Source organism: Pseudochaenichthys georgianus, unplaced genomic scaffold (genome assembly GCF_902827115.2).
Source record: "Pseudochaenichthys georgianus unplaced genomic scaffold, fPseGeo1.2 scaffold_536_arrow_ctg1, whole genome shotgun sequence".
NCBI classification, from domain to species: Eukaryota; Metazoa; Chordata; class Actinopteri; order Perciformes; family Channichthyidae; genus Pseudochaenichthys; species Pseudochaenichthys georgianus.
Window position 1 is genome coordinate 83707 of NW_027263097.1, and position 13890 is coordinate 97596.

Genomic DNA, 13890 nt, shown 5'->3' on the forward strand with positions numbered 1-13890 from the left:
CTGCGACCAAACCTTCCACTTTCTTTCTCAGCTATATTCTGAAGCTTTGTTCACATATGATCCATAGCCCTATATTTTCTTAAATTGTATTCCTGAATACGTGTTGCTTTTCTTTATGGCTGTTAACTGTTTTCTTATGATATATGAAGTGATAAAAGGATATATCACAAATTCCCTTTGTAAACAGCTTTGACCCCAATATGTCGAAAATATAACCTGATTCATCCAATGTTCTCATGCTGTTTTTTTATTATAAAACAACAAACGTTAATTAAAAAATAATGTAACTTTAAGTCATCAACTGAGGAAGTTTCATGGTGATATCTATATTTGGTTTACCCTTTACACCTGTAGTGTCTCCTTAAGACTTGTGCGAGGAGATAAGATTCTGGGGGATTTGGTTGAAATATCTCCTCAGTAACACGAGCAGGTCTGTGACAGTTTTTATGTGACGTGCAGTAGGAGGAGAATTTTCCCTTGCACCCCCTCTGGACTCCAGTCAGGACCTCATTTCAGAGAAGGTTCAGAAGCAGAAAGAAGAAGAAGAAGAAGATGAAGAAGCTGGTGGTGTTTTTGCTCTGCATGGTCCTGCTGACCCTCTACACAGGTAGGACACTCTCAGGGATTTACCTGAGGGGAGCAGAAGCCTGTCATGATCAATTATGGGAGACATCTTATCAAATAAAACCCTTTTCCCTGCAGAGAGGAAGTCAGTTGTAGGCGCAAACTCTTCAAAATGACCTTCCAACGCATATCCAAAACCTATCCAAAGTTAACTGAAATCTGCTCTTGAACAAATGTTGTAGTATGTGCATGATTTTGCTTTCTTTTGAAATGTACACCCTGAACTCAGGATCACTGTAAGTGCTGGCACCGAGTCAAATGAGTTTGAACACACTGAAGAAGAAGTGTTTTATAACCACCTGAAAAACGTCTTGGGTGCAGATGCCTGCAGATGTCAAAACGAGATGTAAACAGAACAGAATGATGGTGATCTCATTTATCAAACAGTTTAGATTTTGAATTGAGTGCATCTTTCTTTTGTAGTATGGTGTTAAAGTGGAGACAGGCCAAGGGATCACCATATGATTTTTGCACAAGTGCATGACCATGTCCAGTTGATTTCATTTCAGCATGCATTGTTGCTTAGAACACAACGTGCACAATGTTAATGAGGTAGCTGCAGAATGTGTGTGTGTTTTGCCACGTCACGGTGAGGCCCGTGCAGCAGCAGCTCCAGCCTGGTGTTGACAGAGCTGGGTTCATTCACAGCAGCTCCTCTGGCAGGAGAGGCTCCACGTGATGCATGGACCGACTCCCCGGGGAGCGAGGAGCATGAATGGGCACTTTGTTACCTTCCACCAACCATACAGGCCTGAGAGAGGGAGACAGAGAGCGTGTGTGTGTATGTGTGTGCGTGTGTGTGTGTGTGTGCGTGTGTGTGTGTGTGTGTGTGTGTGTGTGTGTGTGTGTGTGTGTGTGTGTGTGTGTGTGTGTGTGTGTGTGTGTGCGCGTGTGCGTGTGTGTGTGTGCGTGTGCGTGTGTGTGTGTGTGCGCGTGTGTATGTGTGTGCGTGTGTATGTGTGTGTGCGTGCGTGCGTGTGTGTGTGTGTGTGTGTGTGTGTGTGTGTGTGTGTGTGTGTGTGTGTGTGTGTGTGTGTGTGTGTGTGTGTGTGTGTGTGTGTGTGTGTGTGTGTGTGTGTGTGTGTGTGTGTGTGTGTGTGTGTGTGTGTGTGTGTGTGTGTGTGTGTGTGTGTGAGCAGCTCTTTTGGGGCTGGGGAATAAGCAGCCTCACATGGACTAGCTAAAGCGTTTGGGTCAGCCTCAGCTCACAGCAGCAGAAAGTGGAGAGAGAGTTATTCATGCTCTGAACACAGCGCCCAAAGAGAGGAATGGTAGTGTGATCAGCCAATACACAGAAAACAACTGGGTTAGTCCACACACTCAAACATACAAACATTTGAGTCTACACAAATTACAATATATCCTTTAGGGATGCAACCAACAAGTATTTTCTTTATAAATATCTCATTAATCTGCGGTTCATTTTGTTGACTACTCAATTGATTGTATGTTCTTAAAAAGTCCGAAAATTGGGGCAAATATCCATCCCAATTTCAAGGTGATGTCTTAATTCTCTTAACAATGTTATAGTCCTATTGTGTGAGCCCAGACCCAAAGACATCACTTTCATATGACATGAAACAAGAAGGAAATCTGTGGAACAGTGAAGATGAATCAGCATAAGAGTAAACTTTGAATCTCTCTGTAGTCAAACTCTCCTTTCTCTCTCCCTTAGAGGCCAACCCTATCATCAAGGAGAGCTTTGCTAAGCAGCTGCTCCGCAGCAAGAGGCAGGCCGGATACCCCGACGAGCCCATGAGGGTGAGCTCCACCAGGAGATCCTCTTCACTACTGACCTTTGACCTTATTGAGATCTATAAACTTCCCTTCATAAGCACTTTATGAACAATTAATTCTGTGACTCATTTATAAAGAAGTTTTAAGTGTTCATTAATGTTTTTGACACAATAAGAATTCCTGCAATGAAAAATTCATTACTGCTATTTAACAGTAAATTATGCTGGATAACGCTTCACACATACTAATCATAGTCAGGGGCGGTTCTAGGGGGGGGGGGGGGGGGCAGGGGGGTTTGTGTCCCCCCACTTTACAAATAGGCCTATGTTTATTATTATTATATAACGCAAGCCGTCATCGCCACGGAGGAGCACACAGCCTCTGTGAGCGAGCGAGACAGAGAGAGAGAGAGCGAGAGAGAGAGATAGAGAGAGCACACCTTTATCTATTTAATATAGTTGTACAAAATAAAGTAAGAAATCATTCCAATGTGTACTATCCTCCTGACACCCAGAAAGAAAAAGGTTTCAAACTTTAGGGTGTTATTAACATAATGACTAACAAAAACTAAAAATACATGTTTTTATTTTTGTTTTATTGTGTGTCCTCTGTAGAGGAGATCAGGTGTTGGTTATGTGAAACATAGTATACAAACAACATTAACATACGAGTACATTTAGACAACATTAGAGCACAACAACTCAATGCAACACATATTGTAGTACTCCATCCTTTTTCTAAATGCAGAGATACATCTGACACTTGATGTATGTTTTCCCACTGCATCGGTCTGCCACGAACCCTACAGAAACCTACGTGTTGGTTTTGGCCCATAGTGGACTCCATTTGTGTTGTGTAAAATAGGGGAAATAAAAAGTGAGCAAATCCCCATTCATAAAAACATTTAGTTTTAGGTCAAATCATTATTACACTGCTCTGAAACTCACTACACTAACTCCTAAGATGTTCCCTTACTATAATTAATTAAAAATATTGACCTCACAACACTGGTAATTACAAAATTACAAACTTACCATTTATCTTTCTATAAATAGTGCTTGTGTTGATGGACGCCATTTTGAAATACAATGAAATTATCTTTTTCAAAGCCACACCCCCACATATATCACATGTCTAAAAAGCCCAGGATGTCCTCTGTGGAGTACAATTGGACTTAATGCTGTGGCATGACATGTATAACCTCATAGTTATGGACCAAAACCAAATGTCCTCCACAGAAGACAAAAAAAAAACAGTTTAAAAGGGGAGTGATTAGTGAAATATGCATAAATAGAAAGAAAGAATGCTAACTAGGTAACATAAGATAGGAATAAAAAAGTTTAAATGATTTGTTATTGGTTGTGATCATATTCTAAAGATGTTTGGATTATTGAAAAGTATACAGCTCTCTTTCATCTGAGTGTTGAGAGCTGTATCCATCAATTCATTTTGTGCTCAAAGTGCACCAGATTGATGCATTTCATTTCAACATTTAAGAGCATGCCCCCGGACCCCCCTAGAGGATGTGAGGTCCACCCCCCAAATAAAGCAGTTTAAATAATTAAATTGAATACATTTTCTTTTAGTAAACACTGAAAACGGGTCCCACAGACCCAAACAGCACACAAAGGTTAAAGGTAAGCATATCATAATGTTAAAATGTGCTAAATATATACACTGCAAAAAACAAAAGAAAGAGGAGCAAAAGTAGCTCACGACTTGTTTTATTTTTTGAAAGTAGCTCTCATCCTAAAAAAGGTTGGAGACCCCTGCATTAGAGCGTAAAAACTGTAACTATAGATATCTGAAATAAATATGTGTACTGAAACAAATACCAATAACTGTATTGCATTGTTTTATTATGCACAATTACTTCATACTGTCTTTGTCTTTTTCGTCCTGCATTTATTGTGCCCCCCTCAGAAAATAACTGGCCCCCCCAGTCACATTGGTCTAGAACCGCCACTGATCATAGTGTTATGTCATAATAATCATAGCTTTATAAATTGTATTCCAATCTCATGAGAAATATCATATTTAGTTGAAACGACATCATTCATATCATTGAGCATTCATTATGTGTTGGGATGCTTCATGGGAGTGAAACAAAACCTTAGATCTTCTAATAATGAACGTGTATTATAACCCATTTATTAGGGGGTTACGTTCTTTCAAAAACACATCATTTCATAAATTGTTTTTGTTTTTTAACTTGGGTGATAACTTCCAAGTATCAGAGTAAATATAGTCAGGCTCGCGGTGAATGTTGAAAGGCCAAGAAGGCCCTAACCAGGGCCTTTCCCTGCCTCATGCGTTAGGTGTCCAAACTACGGCCCGGGTGCCAACTGCGGCCTGTACTCCATTTTTAATTGGCCCGCAGCAAATTCTAAAAGTGTAATGGAATATGACCCACACATGAAACTTGTGCTTGTTTTATATTGTACTTCTTAAATATACATGTACAAATACATTACCCAGTATTCATGTGTTAACAAGCCCAATGTTCAAGTAAATGCAATTAATTAAAGTTGAAAATGTGTTCTAACTAATCTTAGTTGATAAAAAAAGCCCAATAACTTACTTGCATAACAAGCTTGAAATATACCATACCCTATTTCCCCTTCTCCCTCAAACAAAGGAACCTGCAAACAAAGATATGTGACAAAAAAGTAAAACGACCAATAGCTTACATGATTACACAAATTATTTTGTTGCAAGTTATAGTTTTACTTTTGAGAATATTTTTTTTTCTCTCAAACTCTTCTTTTGCTTGATACTGAAGAAGTGCTGCTTGGTCTTAATGCCACACCTGATTCCAAACAGAGAATAGTTGTTTGGTTAAAGTGTGTATATTGTTGGTGGTGGGAGACAACTTGCCCCCGCCGTCTTCCTCGTGGCCACTAATTCAGTCCCCAAAAAGTCCTCTGATATCTCTTCTTCTCTTGTGTTTAACGGCAGCTTGCATCACACATGTTGCATTATTGCCAACCTTCGGGGGTCATTAAATCCAGGGTTGTGAGGGTTATTTAAAAGGTGTATACTGTCACTGATATCTCCTACACAGGTGACCAATTTAGCAAACACCCCACAAAGAGTGACGTCAGTTTTGAGTTCCTACCACCTGCCTAAACCACACATATCTTAGCACCATTTATGAATGAATACACGTCATAACAATCTGATTTATTTTGTGGGGAAAATAACATAATCTTTACATACTGTATTCTACTGTAGGATGTATTTCAACTGATGCCATCTGTCACTACCCCCAACACTTAATGTTTCTATTTAAAAAGTCTGTCTTCATGCAATAGTATGTAAACCTGCTAAAGGCATAGCAGCATAGTGGAATGTAACTAAGTACATTTACTCAAGTATCAGGTCAAACTTGAGGTACTTGTTTACTTGAGTTAATTCTTTTCACACCACTCTTTTTTCGTTATTTACATCTGGGAGTACATTTACTATTTTGATAGTTTCGGACTTTTTTTAATTTGAAAACAAAAATATTGTTTCCAGTATCCCAAATGTAAGGATTTGTCTATTGAGTACTTTTGCTTTTAATACGTAATGTTATGAGAAATGTAACTACTCCTTTCACCATGATCTATAAAGGAATCTCTCTCCATGCGTTTGTGCATTGTAATGCTTTGAATGCATCCATTCATCATTGTACAAGTCCCTGCATGTTAAGCTTCCCTCATCTCTGTCATTTCACTCTCTCTGTTGTGCTGTTATTGTGCTGCTCTGCTGTGCTGCAGAAACAAAAGCAGAGGAATACAAAGTTCTGAGTCAGCACTGATTCCCCCTTTGAACATTCACTTTCATTTATGCAAATGTTCAGATCAACAGTTCTTCATGCTTCTCATCTGCTGGTACCTCCACCCCTAACCACCTTGTTAACCCCCCCCCCAGGAGCATCTGCTCCACATGCAGGCTCTGGATCAGCGGGCCCAGGAGACCAGCATGGAGAACTGGCTGAACCCTCACTGCTCCCCCCGCTGTGACAGGAACTATGGACACCCCGTCTGATCACGGTGATGATGGCTGCACAATGCAACACCGTGCACATACACAGCAACCATCAGTTGTATTTCACTCAGATTTAACACACACACAAATAAGTACAGATGCCATGTCAAATAATATGACTTTTTTGACATTTCCAAGTTCAAATAAGCACATCTTGCCTCTTGGTCGGAGTAAAAGTCCTTAAAATCATGTTCAACATAATATCTGTATTGCCTTTCCCTGTTTTGTATCTGACTGATTCCTTGCTGCTGGTGTGTTATTTCACATCCTGTTGCTTTGTCATTCATCACACAGCAGGAAACCTCAGAAAACCCAGTCAGGCTTATGTTATCATTCAGTTAGTTGTCTTGTTTTAATCATTTCAAACTTGCTTGAAGTAAACTGTAGGCTTTCATTGCTAACAGACGTCCACAGTAAAACAATAAAATGTGTGTGGTTTGGGACAGAGGCAAACATTTGTAAGCTTTCTGTTTACAAAGAAAAATACAAGTTTCTGTTTGATATGCATATTTTTCAGAGTTTGAATGCAACTCTCCACCATAACTGTTCTTTATCTTTCTCCATAAACAGAAAAGGACCAGAGGTGACAACTTGGACAAGATGACAATGAAAATATGTTCTCTCACTCTATCTTTCCTGAAATATGATCAAGTAAAGAATACATGGTCATTTATGTAATCATATTGTAATACAGCTGTGTAGTGTACTGTAGTGTTGAATTAAAAAGGTATCCATGTATCATCAGAATGGAATGTTAACACAAATATTAAAATGCATGCAACAACAATGGGTTACAATGGTTGTGTTATTATTCCTTAATTATTATTATTTATTTATTAATAGTGGTAATTTGGAAGGCTACTAACTTTACGTTAAAGGCTACTCTTGTTAAATATTACCCTTGTTGCGGGCATATGGCTCCGGGTATTAGTCAGTTTCTCGTCTCGAGGAGCGAATGATGTTTTCTTTGGCAGCGAGAAACATAAACGTGTTTGTTTATCCTACCATGTTTCTGCTTCTAACTGAAGCTCAGTTTCACTTTTGTCACGTATCACGTATTTTGTCATGCTGTCTCTTAAATACAGCACCTAGCATGTTATAACGGGGGCCAGATCACAGCAGGCGGATCTATTTATTTGGGGTTATCACCTCCGCACAAAGAGAGCGTGTAGTCCCGGGCACCTGAGGTTCGTTTATCTCATTATAATTAGACCGAATGTGTCATGAATGAGCAGCAGTCAAAGGTACAGGTGCACATGGCTGCATGAGGCCTGTAGAAAACAGAAGGTTTCAGAAAACTCTGAAATATGTATTATAAAATCCCATCTGCAAAGCGGCTTAGGCCATGACTGCGGTGTGCGGCATATTAATATAAATAAACGTTAAACAAATGGTTAAGATTGCCGCTCATTCTGAAATTGAATACACATTTACTTATATTAGGCTATAGCAGTTTGGGTCTATGGATATTTTTCATTTCATTCAAAAGTTTCAATTTGAAGTGGCGTAAAAGCAGACGTGAGATGCTCGAGGCATTCACATGAAATATTCATAAAGGTCTCTGGGTTTATGGTCTGCTGTGTTTCGCTCTCTGCAGACCTCTCCACGAGCAGGCCGCTGCTGCAGTGGATACTTCAGGGTTTCCTTGGAGCCCGAGGCCCTACAGCGGCACCGGGTGCCTTGATGAGCTTGTAGGAATTTAAAATAACTCATGTTTCATATAATTCCCAATGACCTCTAATATAAATTGATTGATGGTTGCTTAAGGCCTTCTTGTGTTACGGTTTTGATCTTTTAACTAATTCAGGCGCTGTCTTTAAATCTGACAAAAAACACGTCGAGGCGCACGAGTTGTAATAAAAACTCTGACAGTAAAACACAACGAAATGAGAAAATCCAAAGTATTTATTGTAAAGCGACTAAAAAGTGGGAAATGATCTTCTTACAATAAATCTTTATGAACGTTTTCTATGAAAATGTAAAATATAGGCATAGCCTACCAGGTTAATGGAAAAGGTTGTTTAACACTTTTATTTGTTAACCATACAATTAGAAATGTTAGAAATCGGTCTTTGAATACAACACAAACGGATAAATCTAAATACTTTTGAATTAAAAGTGCTTGAGTACATTTTTAAATATGAACCCCATTGAATTTAATACGTTTTTTTCCCCAGTCAAATCGGTTCAAATTACAGAGAAATATTCAATCCACAGACTGGATTTATTATCTAAGCCTTGGCTCAATGATCATATTTACTTGAACGTTTGAGAATCAAACAAATACATTCTAGTTACTAACAATTAAAAATAGTGACATTCAGAAGCTCTGTACATAAGTAGCCAGCTGCAAAGGCAACACTCAACTCATTCATGTTAACCAATGCAAGATGTGAAATAGACTTCATTTGATTTGGTCAATTCAAAAAACAGATGTTCAAATTTGTAATATATTCACATATGCACATTAAGTAATTAGCTTTTTTACAATACATACAAAAAGGGCGTTGCATAATATTCACACTATGTCCTCGGACCTTCAGGAGGATTCTGATGCTAAACAAAGCGTGGAACAAATCCATCATCTTTTGTCTTTGAAGAAGCCTTTCGTAGTGCTGCTCTCCTTGATGGTGACGGTCAGGAAGTTGGTAGTCACATCCGTCACCATGACCTTCTCCACGTTGCCAACGGAGGGCCTCCACGTCACTTCATCCAAGTCCACGTCCAAGTCGAGTCTGGTTGGGGACGGCCTGTCCATGAAGTAAGGCTTCTCCATCTGGGGAGGCTCCACGGGGCGGCCCAGGCTCGGGCTCATTCTGGACTGGTGCTTGAAGGTTACAGGAGCCAGGTGGCTGGAGCTGTCCTTCGTCCTGTGCGAGTCTGTTCTGTGGGGGTGCAGGCTGCGCTCTGAGTAGAGCTGGTTGAAGGAGCTTCCCCCGGAGAGCCCCCGGTTGTTAGAGTGGTGATGATGATGATGATGGTGGTGATGGTGGCGTTTATGGCTGTGTATTTCTGGATGTCTGTGGGCTACTTTGATCAGCCTCATCTCTTGGCCCCCCTGGAGTTTAGTCAGTTTATGAGGGACGTGGCTACCCTGCTCCTCAGCTCTCCTCTTGTGGGGTTCAAAGATCGCAGGGCTGCAGCTACCGTCCTTGAAGCAGGGTTTAGGCTTAGGGCCTCTTTTTTTGGGAAGGTGGATGAGTTCGCCTGGACCACTTATCTGAAGGGAGGGCTGCTGGTACTCGCGAGTGCTCAGCTCTGGTGGATGGATGCGCATGCTTTCTCCCCGGTTGACCGTGCTGGGTGGGAAGATGGTGGGAACAACTGCTCTCAGGCCCTCTCTGGCCCTGGGAGTGACGACCGGCTCTGGGGTTGGGTAGGTGATGTGCATTCCTCGGACTGCGTCTCCCCGGAACTCATAGGACTTGGCCTTGATTTTAGCCTGAGCCTAATAAAAGTTATGAAAATGAGAGGGACATTATTATTATTATTATAAAAAAACAAAACATAATTCCATTTCATATTTTAATTTCTTAGTGGACTTAACAAGCCTTTTGGAAGGGTATCATTAGGATCACCACAGTGTGGCATGCCAGGGCCTTGAAACCTGAGCAGCCAAATGGAATTCAGCCTTTCATTTTATTACTCACACCTGTGTTCTACTGTAACATGTCCAAATGTGTTCTATGAAAAGACCTGTTGATTGTTTACATTACAACCTGACACTGAGCACAGCTATTACATTTTTAAGTGTGAACATGTGTAGTTGCAAACAAGAACTAATGGGCAACTGCATTACCATGTACAACAGCAAACGGTTCCTGTCAGGCAACAGTATTTATTAGTGCATCTTTACCCATAAAAAAAAGCAAACAGAGATTCTGGTTTTTAGTTTAGCATCAACTGTCGGTCATTAGGTCACGGTTCGTTTTCCTTTAAAGCTGAAAACTCTTGCTGACTTCACCAGGCTATACTCGACGATTTAATTCAAATTTAGGGCAGTAACCTTGTATGCATCTATATTTAATAACCGTTATTAGTCACATACAGTTGGAGATTAAGAATGTATAGAAGGCAGCAGCTTGCAAACAGGAATTTTAAACTAATATACATGTTGTAACATGTCAACAGCCTCCCATTAGCTAATACACACGCTGAATATGTATCATTACCATCTTTAATGAAATGCAATGAGGCTGAAACGAAACAGCCTGCTGGGTTTACCTTGAGCAGGAACGTCTTGGGCTTTGGTCCTCTCTTTTTGGGCCCGTAGAGCTCTCTTTCACGCTCCCTGTGGAAAATAAAGAGACAGACGCCCATTTTGAGTGTCACGGGAGCAAAGTGCACGGAGGACACCGTATATTTATCGGACTACATTCACTGGCTGTGTGCCCAGACATCTTAACGTTACCTCTCTTCAAAAGCAAAAAACAGGCGCGAGTCCAGAATATTATCCTCCGGTTCCCACGTGCTGTATCTGTGAACAGAATAGAATGAGCGTGAAGTTAAAATGAGGAAATGACCGCTGACACACTGTGGGGATGACCATTGCGTTAGCCTGCAAGCTAAACATCTCCATCGTGCTATAACGCTACTCCTCAATTTTAATCCGGGGCTGTCTCGCTAGCTGTGGCGAGCTAACGACAGCCGCGCCAGTCCAGCAGTTCACACAGTACAGACTAGAGACAGTAAACACAGAAAGCATATGTAGAACTTACTTGGGAGACCAACCCTTCCATTTCACAAGGTATTCAATCCGACCCTGCATGCCATCAGAAACAAATACAAATTAGTTCATTAGCTTGCAGGGCAACAGTAGAAATATATAGCGGTGCATTATATGTAACGCTGTGGGAGAAACGAGCACGTCACATCTCGCGCCTACCTTCCTTATCCTCCGTTTGATGATAGACTCGGCAGCGAACACCCTCTCCCCGACAGCAGACAGCTCCATGTTTACTCCAGTGCTACCTACCGTTAGCTCAGCGGACGCTATCGTTAGCAGAGCAGATATTTTTTTCCAGTCCCAGCCACTCTGAATTCCCGACAGACCATAATACTCCCGTACAGAATGGACGTCAGCGCAATTTTTTACTGCGTTGCTAAGGAACCGCAGTCGGTGGAACCTCAAGAAGAACGCCCATTGGTCCAGCCGTTGCTACGTGCTCGGGTTGCTAAGTGAGGGGGAGGAGCTTGTGCTTGTGTGAATTCTTTCGGGGTGGAAATGGAGGCTTGTTTCCCCCCCGTACGGCGAGTGAATCATTTCGCGCAAGTTATGTGAGATATTCAAAAATGCACGTGGTATCAAATGTTGTGTAGTTTGTATGCACGCGACAGTATCGTCAAAAACATAGAGAAACCAGGAAATAACCGGGCCGTTTGATGAATGCGACGAGAGACATTCTTCATTTGCGTTCATTCTATGTAGGCTAGATATGCATGTATTTGCTTACGCAATAAACTCACCTTTTGACGTTTAGTAGCTACAGGAATATTAATCATTAAGCACACAGGCTGTGTTACGCCTGCCCGCATTTATTTCGTCTGTTCTCGCTGTCTCAGGCCGAGCATAGGATCAATGCAAATTATAGGATGTTTGTATTCATATTATTATATCTAACAACACTGTAGGTCTACTGTAGGTCTACTGTAGGTCTACTGTAGCTTGAGTTTGCCTGCACAGTCTTCTGGCATAGCGTATTTAAACTTTTTAATGGCGCTTTGCCATTTTCATTTTTCGCATTGTGCATTCGATCACATTCATATAAAAAAGCCTTCATCGGTGTTTTAAAGATTTAGTGCTCACTGCTCAATTATAGGCTACTTTTGAAAATAGAAATCGGATGAAATGTCCGTCCTTGTGATTTATGTGCCTCATTATTGCGCAAGACGTTTACTGACTTTCATTTATAAAGTGTTAGGACAACGAAAGATGATTTCATAACACATAATTAGGCAAGAAAAGATAAGTTGGTGTATAGGCTATGTTAATGTCTGGCCAGCTTTTCATCTGTATCTGCGTTATGGCAAAGGTCCGACCACTGTTACCTGCCCGTCTCTCTGCAGTCACTTTCTTTTCTTCAATAAATATTTTTCTTCTATTCCTTCTAAACCCTTCACACTTCAAAATATCTTCTGCTAATGAGATTACACAACAATAAATAGCCTATCTTTGAATCCCCAAATAATCTGTTCACGCTTCCAAGTCCTGCTGTTTTTAATGCAACAGCTCACGCAGTGTACCAGAAAATACATATTTTTAAATCTAGAAAAGGATTTAACGCAAAAGTCTAAAAATCTAAAATGTTGACTTTAAATTAAATACAATCCTATGCCTGTCGTGCCCTGGGTGACAATAACTTGGTACTTGCTCACGTCTATAATGCACAGGCCGATAGGCAGCCTATTTTAATGCTAAGAAATGTATAAGTAGGCCTAAATACAACGCTTTTCAAAGGGTAAAAAAGGTAGACAATAAACAATACATTTAATTATTTAATTCAATTATCACGAACAAAGGATATTACAATGACTTTTAATTCCAATAGCTATAGTGACAGAAGAACATCACTTTAATAAAAAAGGAAGGAACGGGGCAATATAATATGTAGCATATATAAAATGGTCTGAAATTAATTTGGCCTTATAAAACACAAATCTGAATACTAGATATAGGCCTACCATATATTGGTCTGACCTGATTGAAAAATATATAGCTGTCCCTGTTATTCCCTAACCTTTAACTTTTCACAAAAATATCTAAAAGAGTAAAATAAAAAGAAGCTATAGCTTGTTCATGCTGCACGCATTTATGACCTGATGATAGTTGATTTTACCACAGTGCTTTGGATTTTCTTCCCAACCTCATTTCTTGGAAGGACTAATAAGCGATTAAAAAACGAGTAGGATAACAAATCGTTTTAAACTATTGAGTAAACTTTAACTTTGCCCTTCAGAACAGAGCGAGGATCAGAACATGTTCCACCGTTTTTACATGTCCAATGCCGATCTAGATAGTAAATTCACAGCAGAGATTATTGCAGAATTTCATCGATAGCCTATCACGTAGCTTTAAATGAATGCACAACAAATTGAAATCAATATTAAAGGTAGAATATTTTAAACCTGTAGCGATTTAAATTAAATCTGCTCTGACTCTGGATTGTAGCCACTGCGGCATTCAGTCAGTAAAAACCAAAGTAGCCTTTTACATTTAAATAGCTTGTTATTTTTTGATGAATGAAAATAAAATGCATTATGAGGAAACAATCAAATGTGTAATTTCAAAGAAGGATATTTCAGTCAGACGATAGCTGTCAATGAGCGGGTTTTTACCAGATTTCGAGACAAGACCAAACGGCTGAGAGGGAACGTTTCTGAGCCACGGCTCTCTTTATACACATATAGCCTAACACATGCATATACTCTCAATACAATGATCCCAGAGATCAAGACAAAGAGCTCTGGCCTATTTAAAGAGGATGACACTGACTGGGG

The 13890-nt window shown here is 40.2% G+C and overlaps 2 protein-coding genes across 2 annotated transcripts; one reads left to right on the top strand and one right to left on the bottom strand.

Moving 5' to 3' along the window:
- Positions 1–490: 490 nt before the first annotated feature.
- On the top strand, positions 491–7180 carry cunh17orf67 (chromosome unknown C17orf67 homolog). Its single transcript, XM_034079046.2, has 4 exons — positions 491–607; positions 2300–2385; positions 6277–6398; positions 6964–7180. Exons 1-3 carry the CDS (start codon positions 553–555, stop codon positions 6391–6393), a joined length of 258 nt encoding a protein of 85 aa, XP_033934937.1. The 5' UTR covers positions 491–552; the 3' UTR covers positions 6394–6398; positions 6964–7180.
- Positions 7181–8283: 1103 nt separating this feature from the next.
- cbx8b (chromobox homolog 8b) lies at positions 8284–11438 on the bottom strand. Its single transcript, XM_034079045.2, has 5 exons — positions 11279–11438; positions 11112–11155; positions 10805–10870; positions 10618–10684; positions 8284–9841 (listed from the first exon to the last, which is right to left on the bottom strand). The coding sequence occupies exons 1-5, from the start codon at positions 11345–11347 to the stop codon at positions 8975–8977; spliced, it is 1113 nt and encodes a 370-aa protein (XP_033934936.1). The 5' UTR covers positions 11348–11438; the 3' UTR covers positions 8284–8974.
- Positions 11439–13890: the final 2452 nt, after the last annotated feature.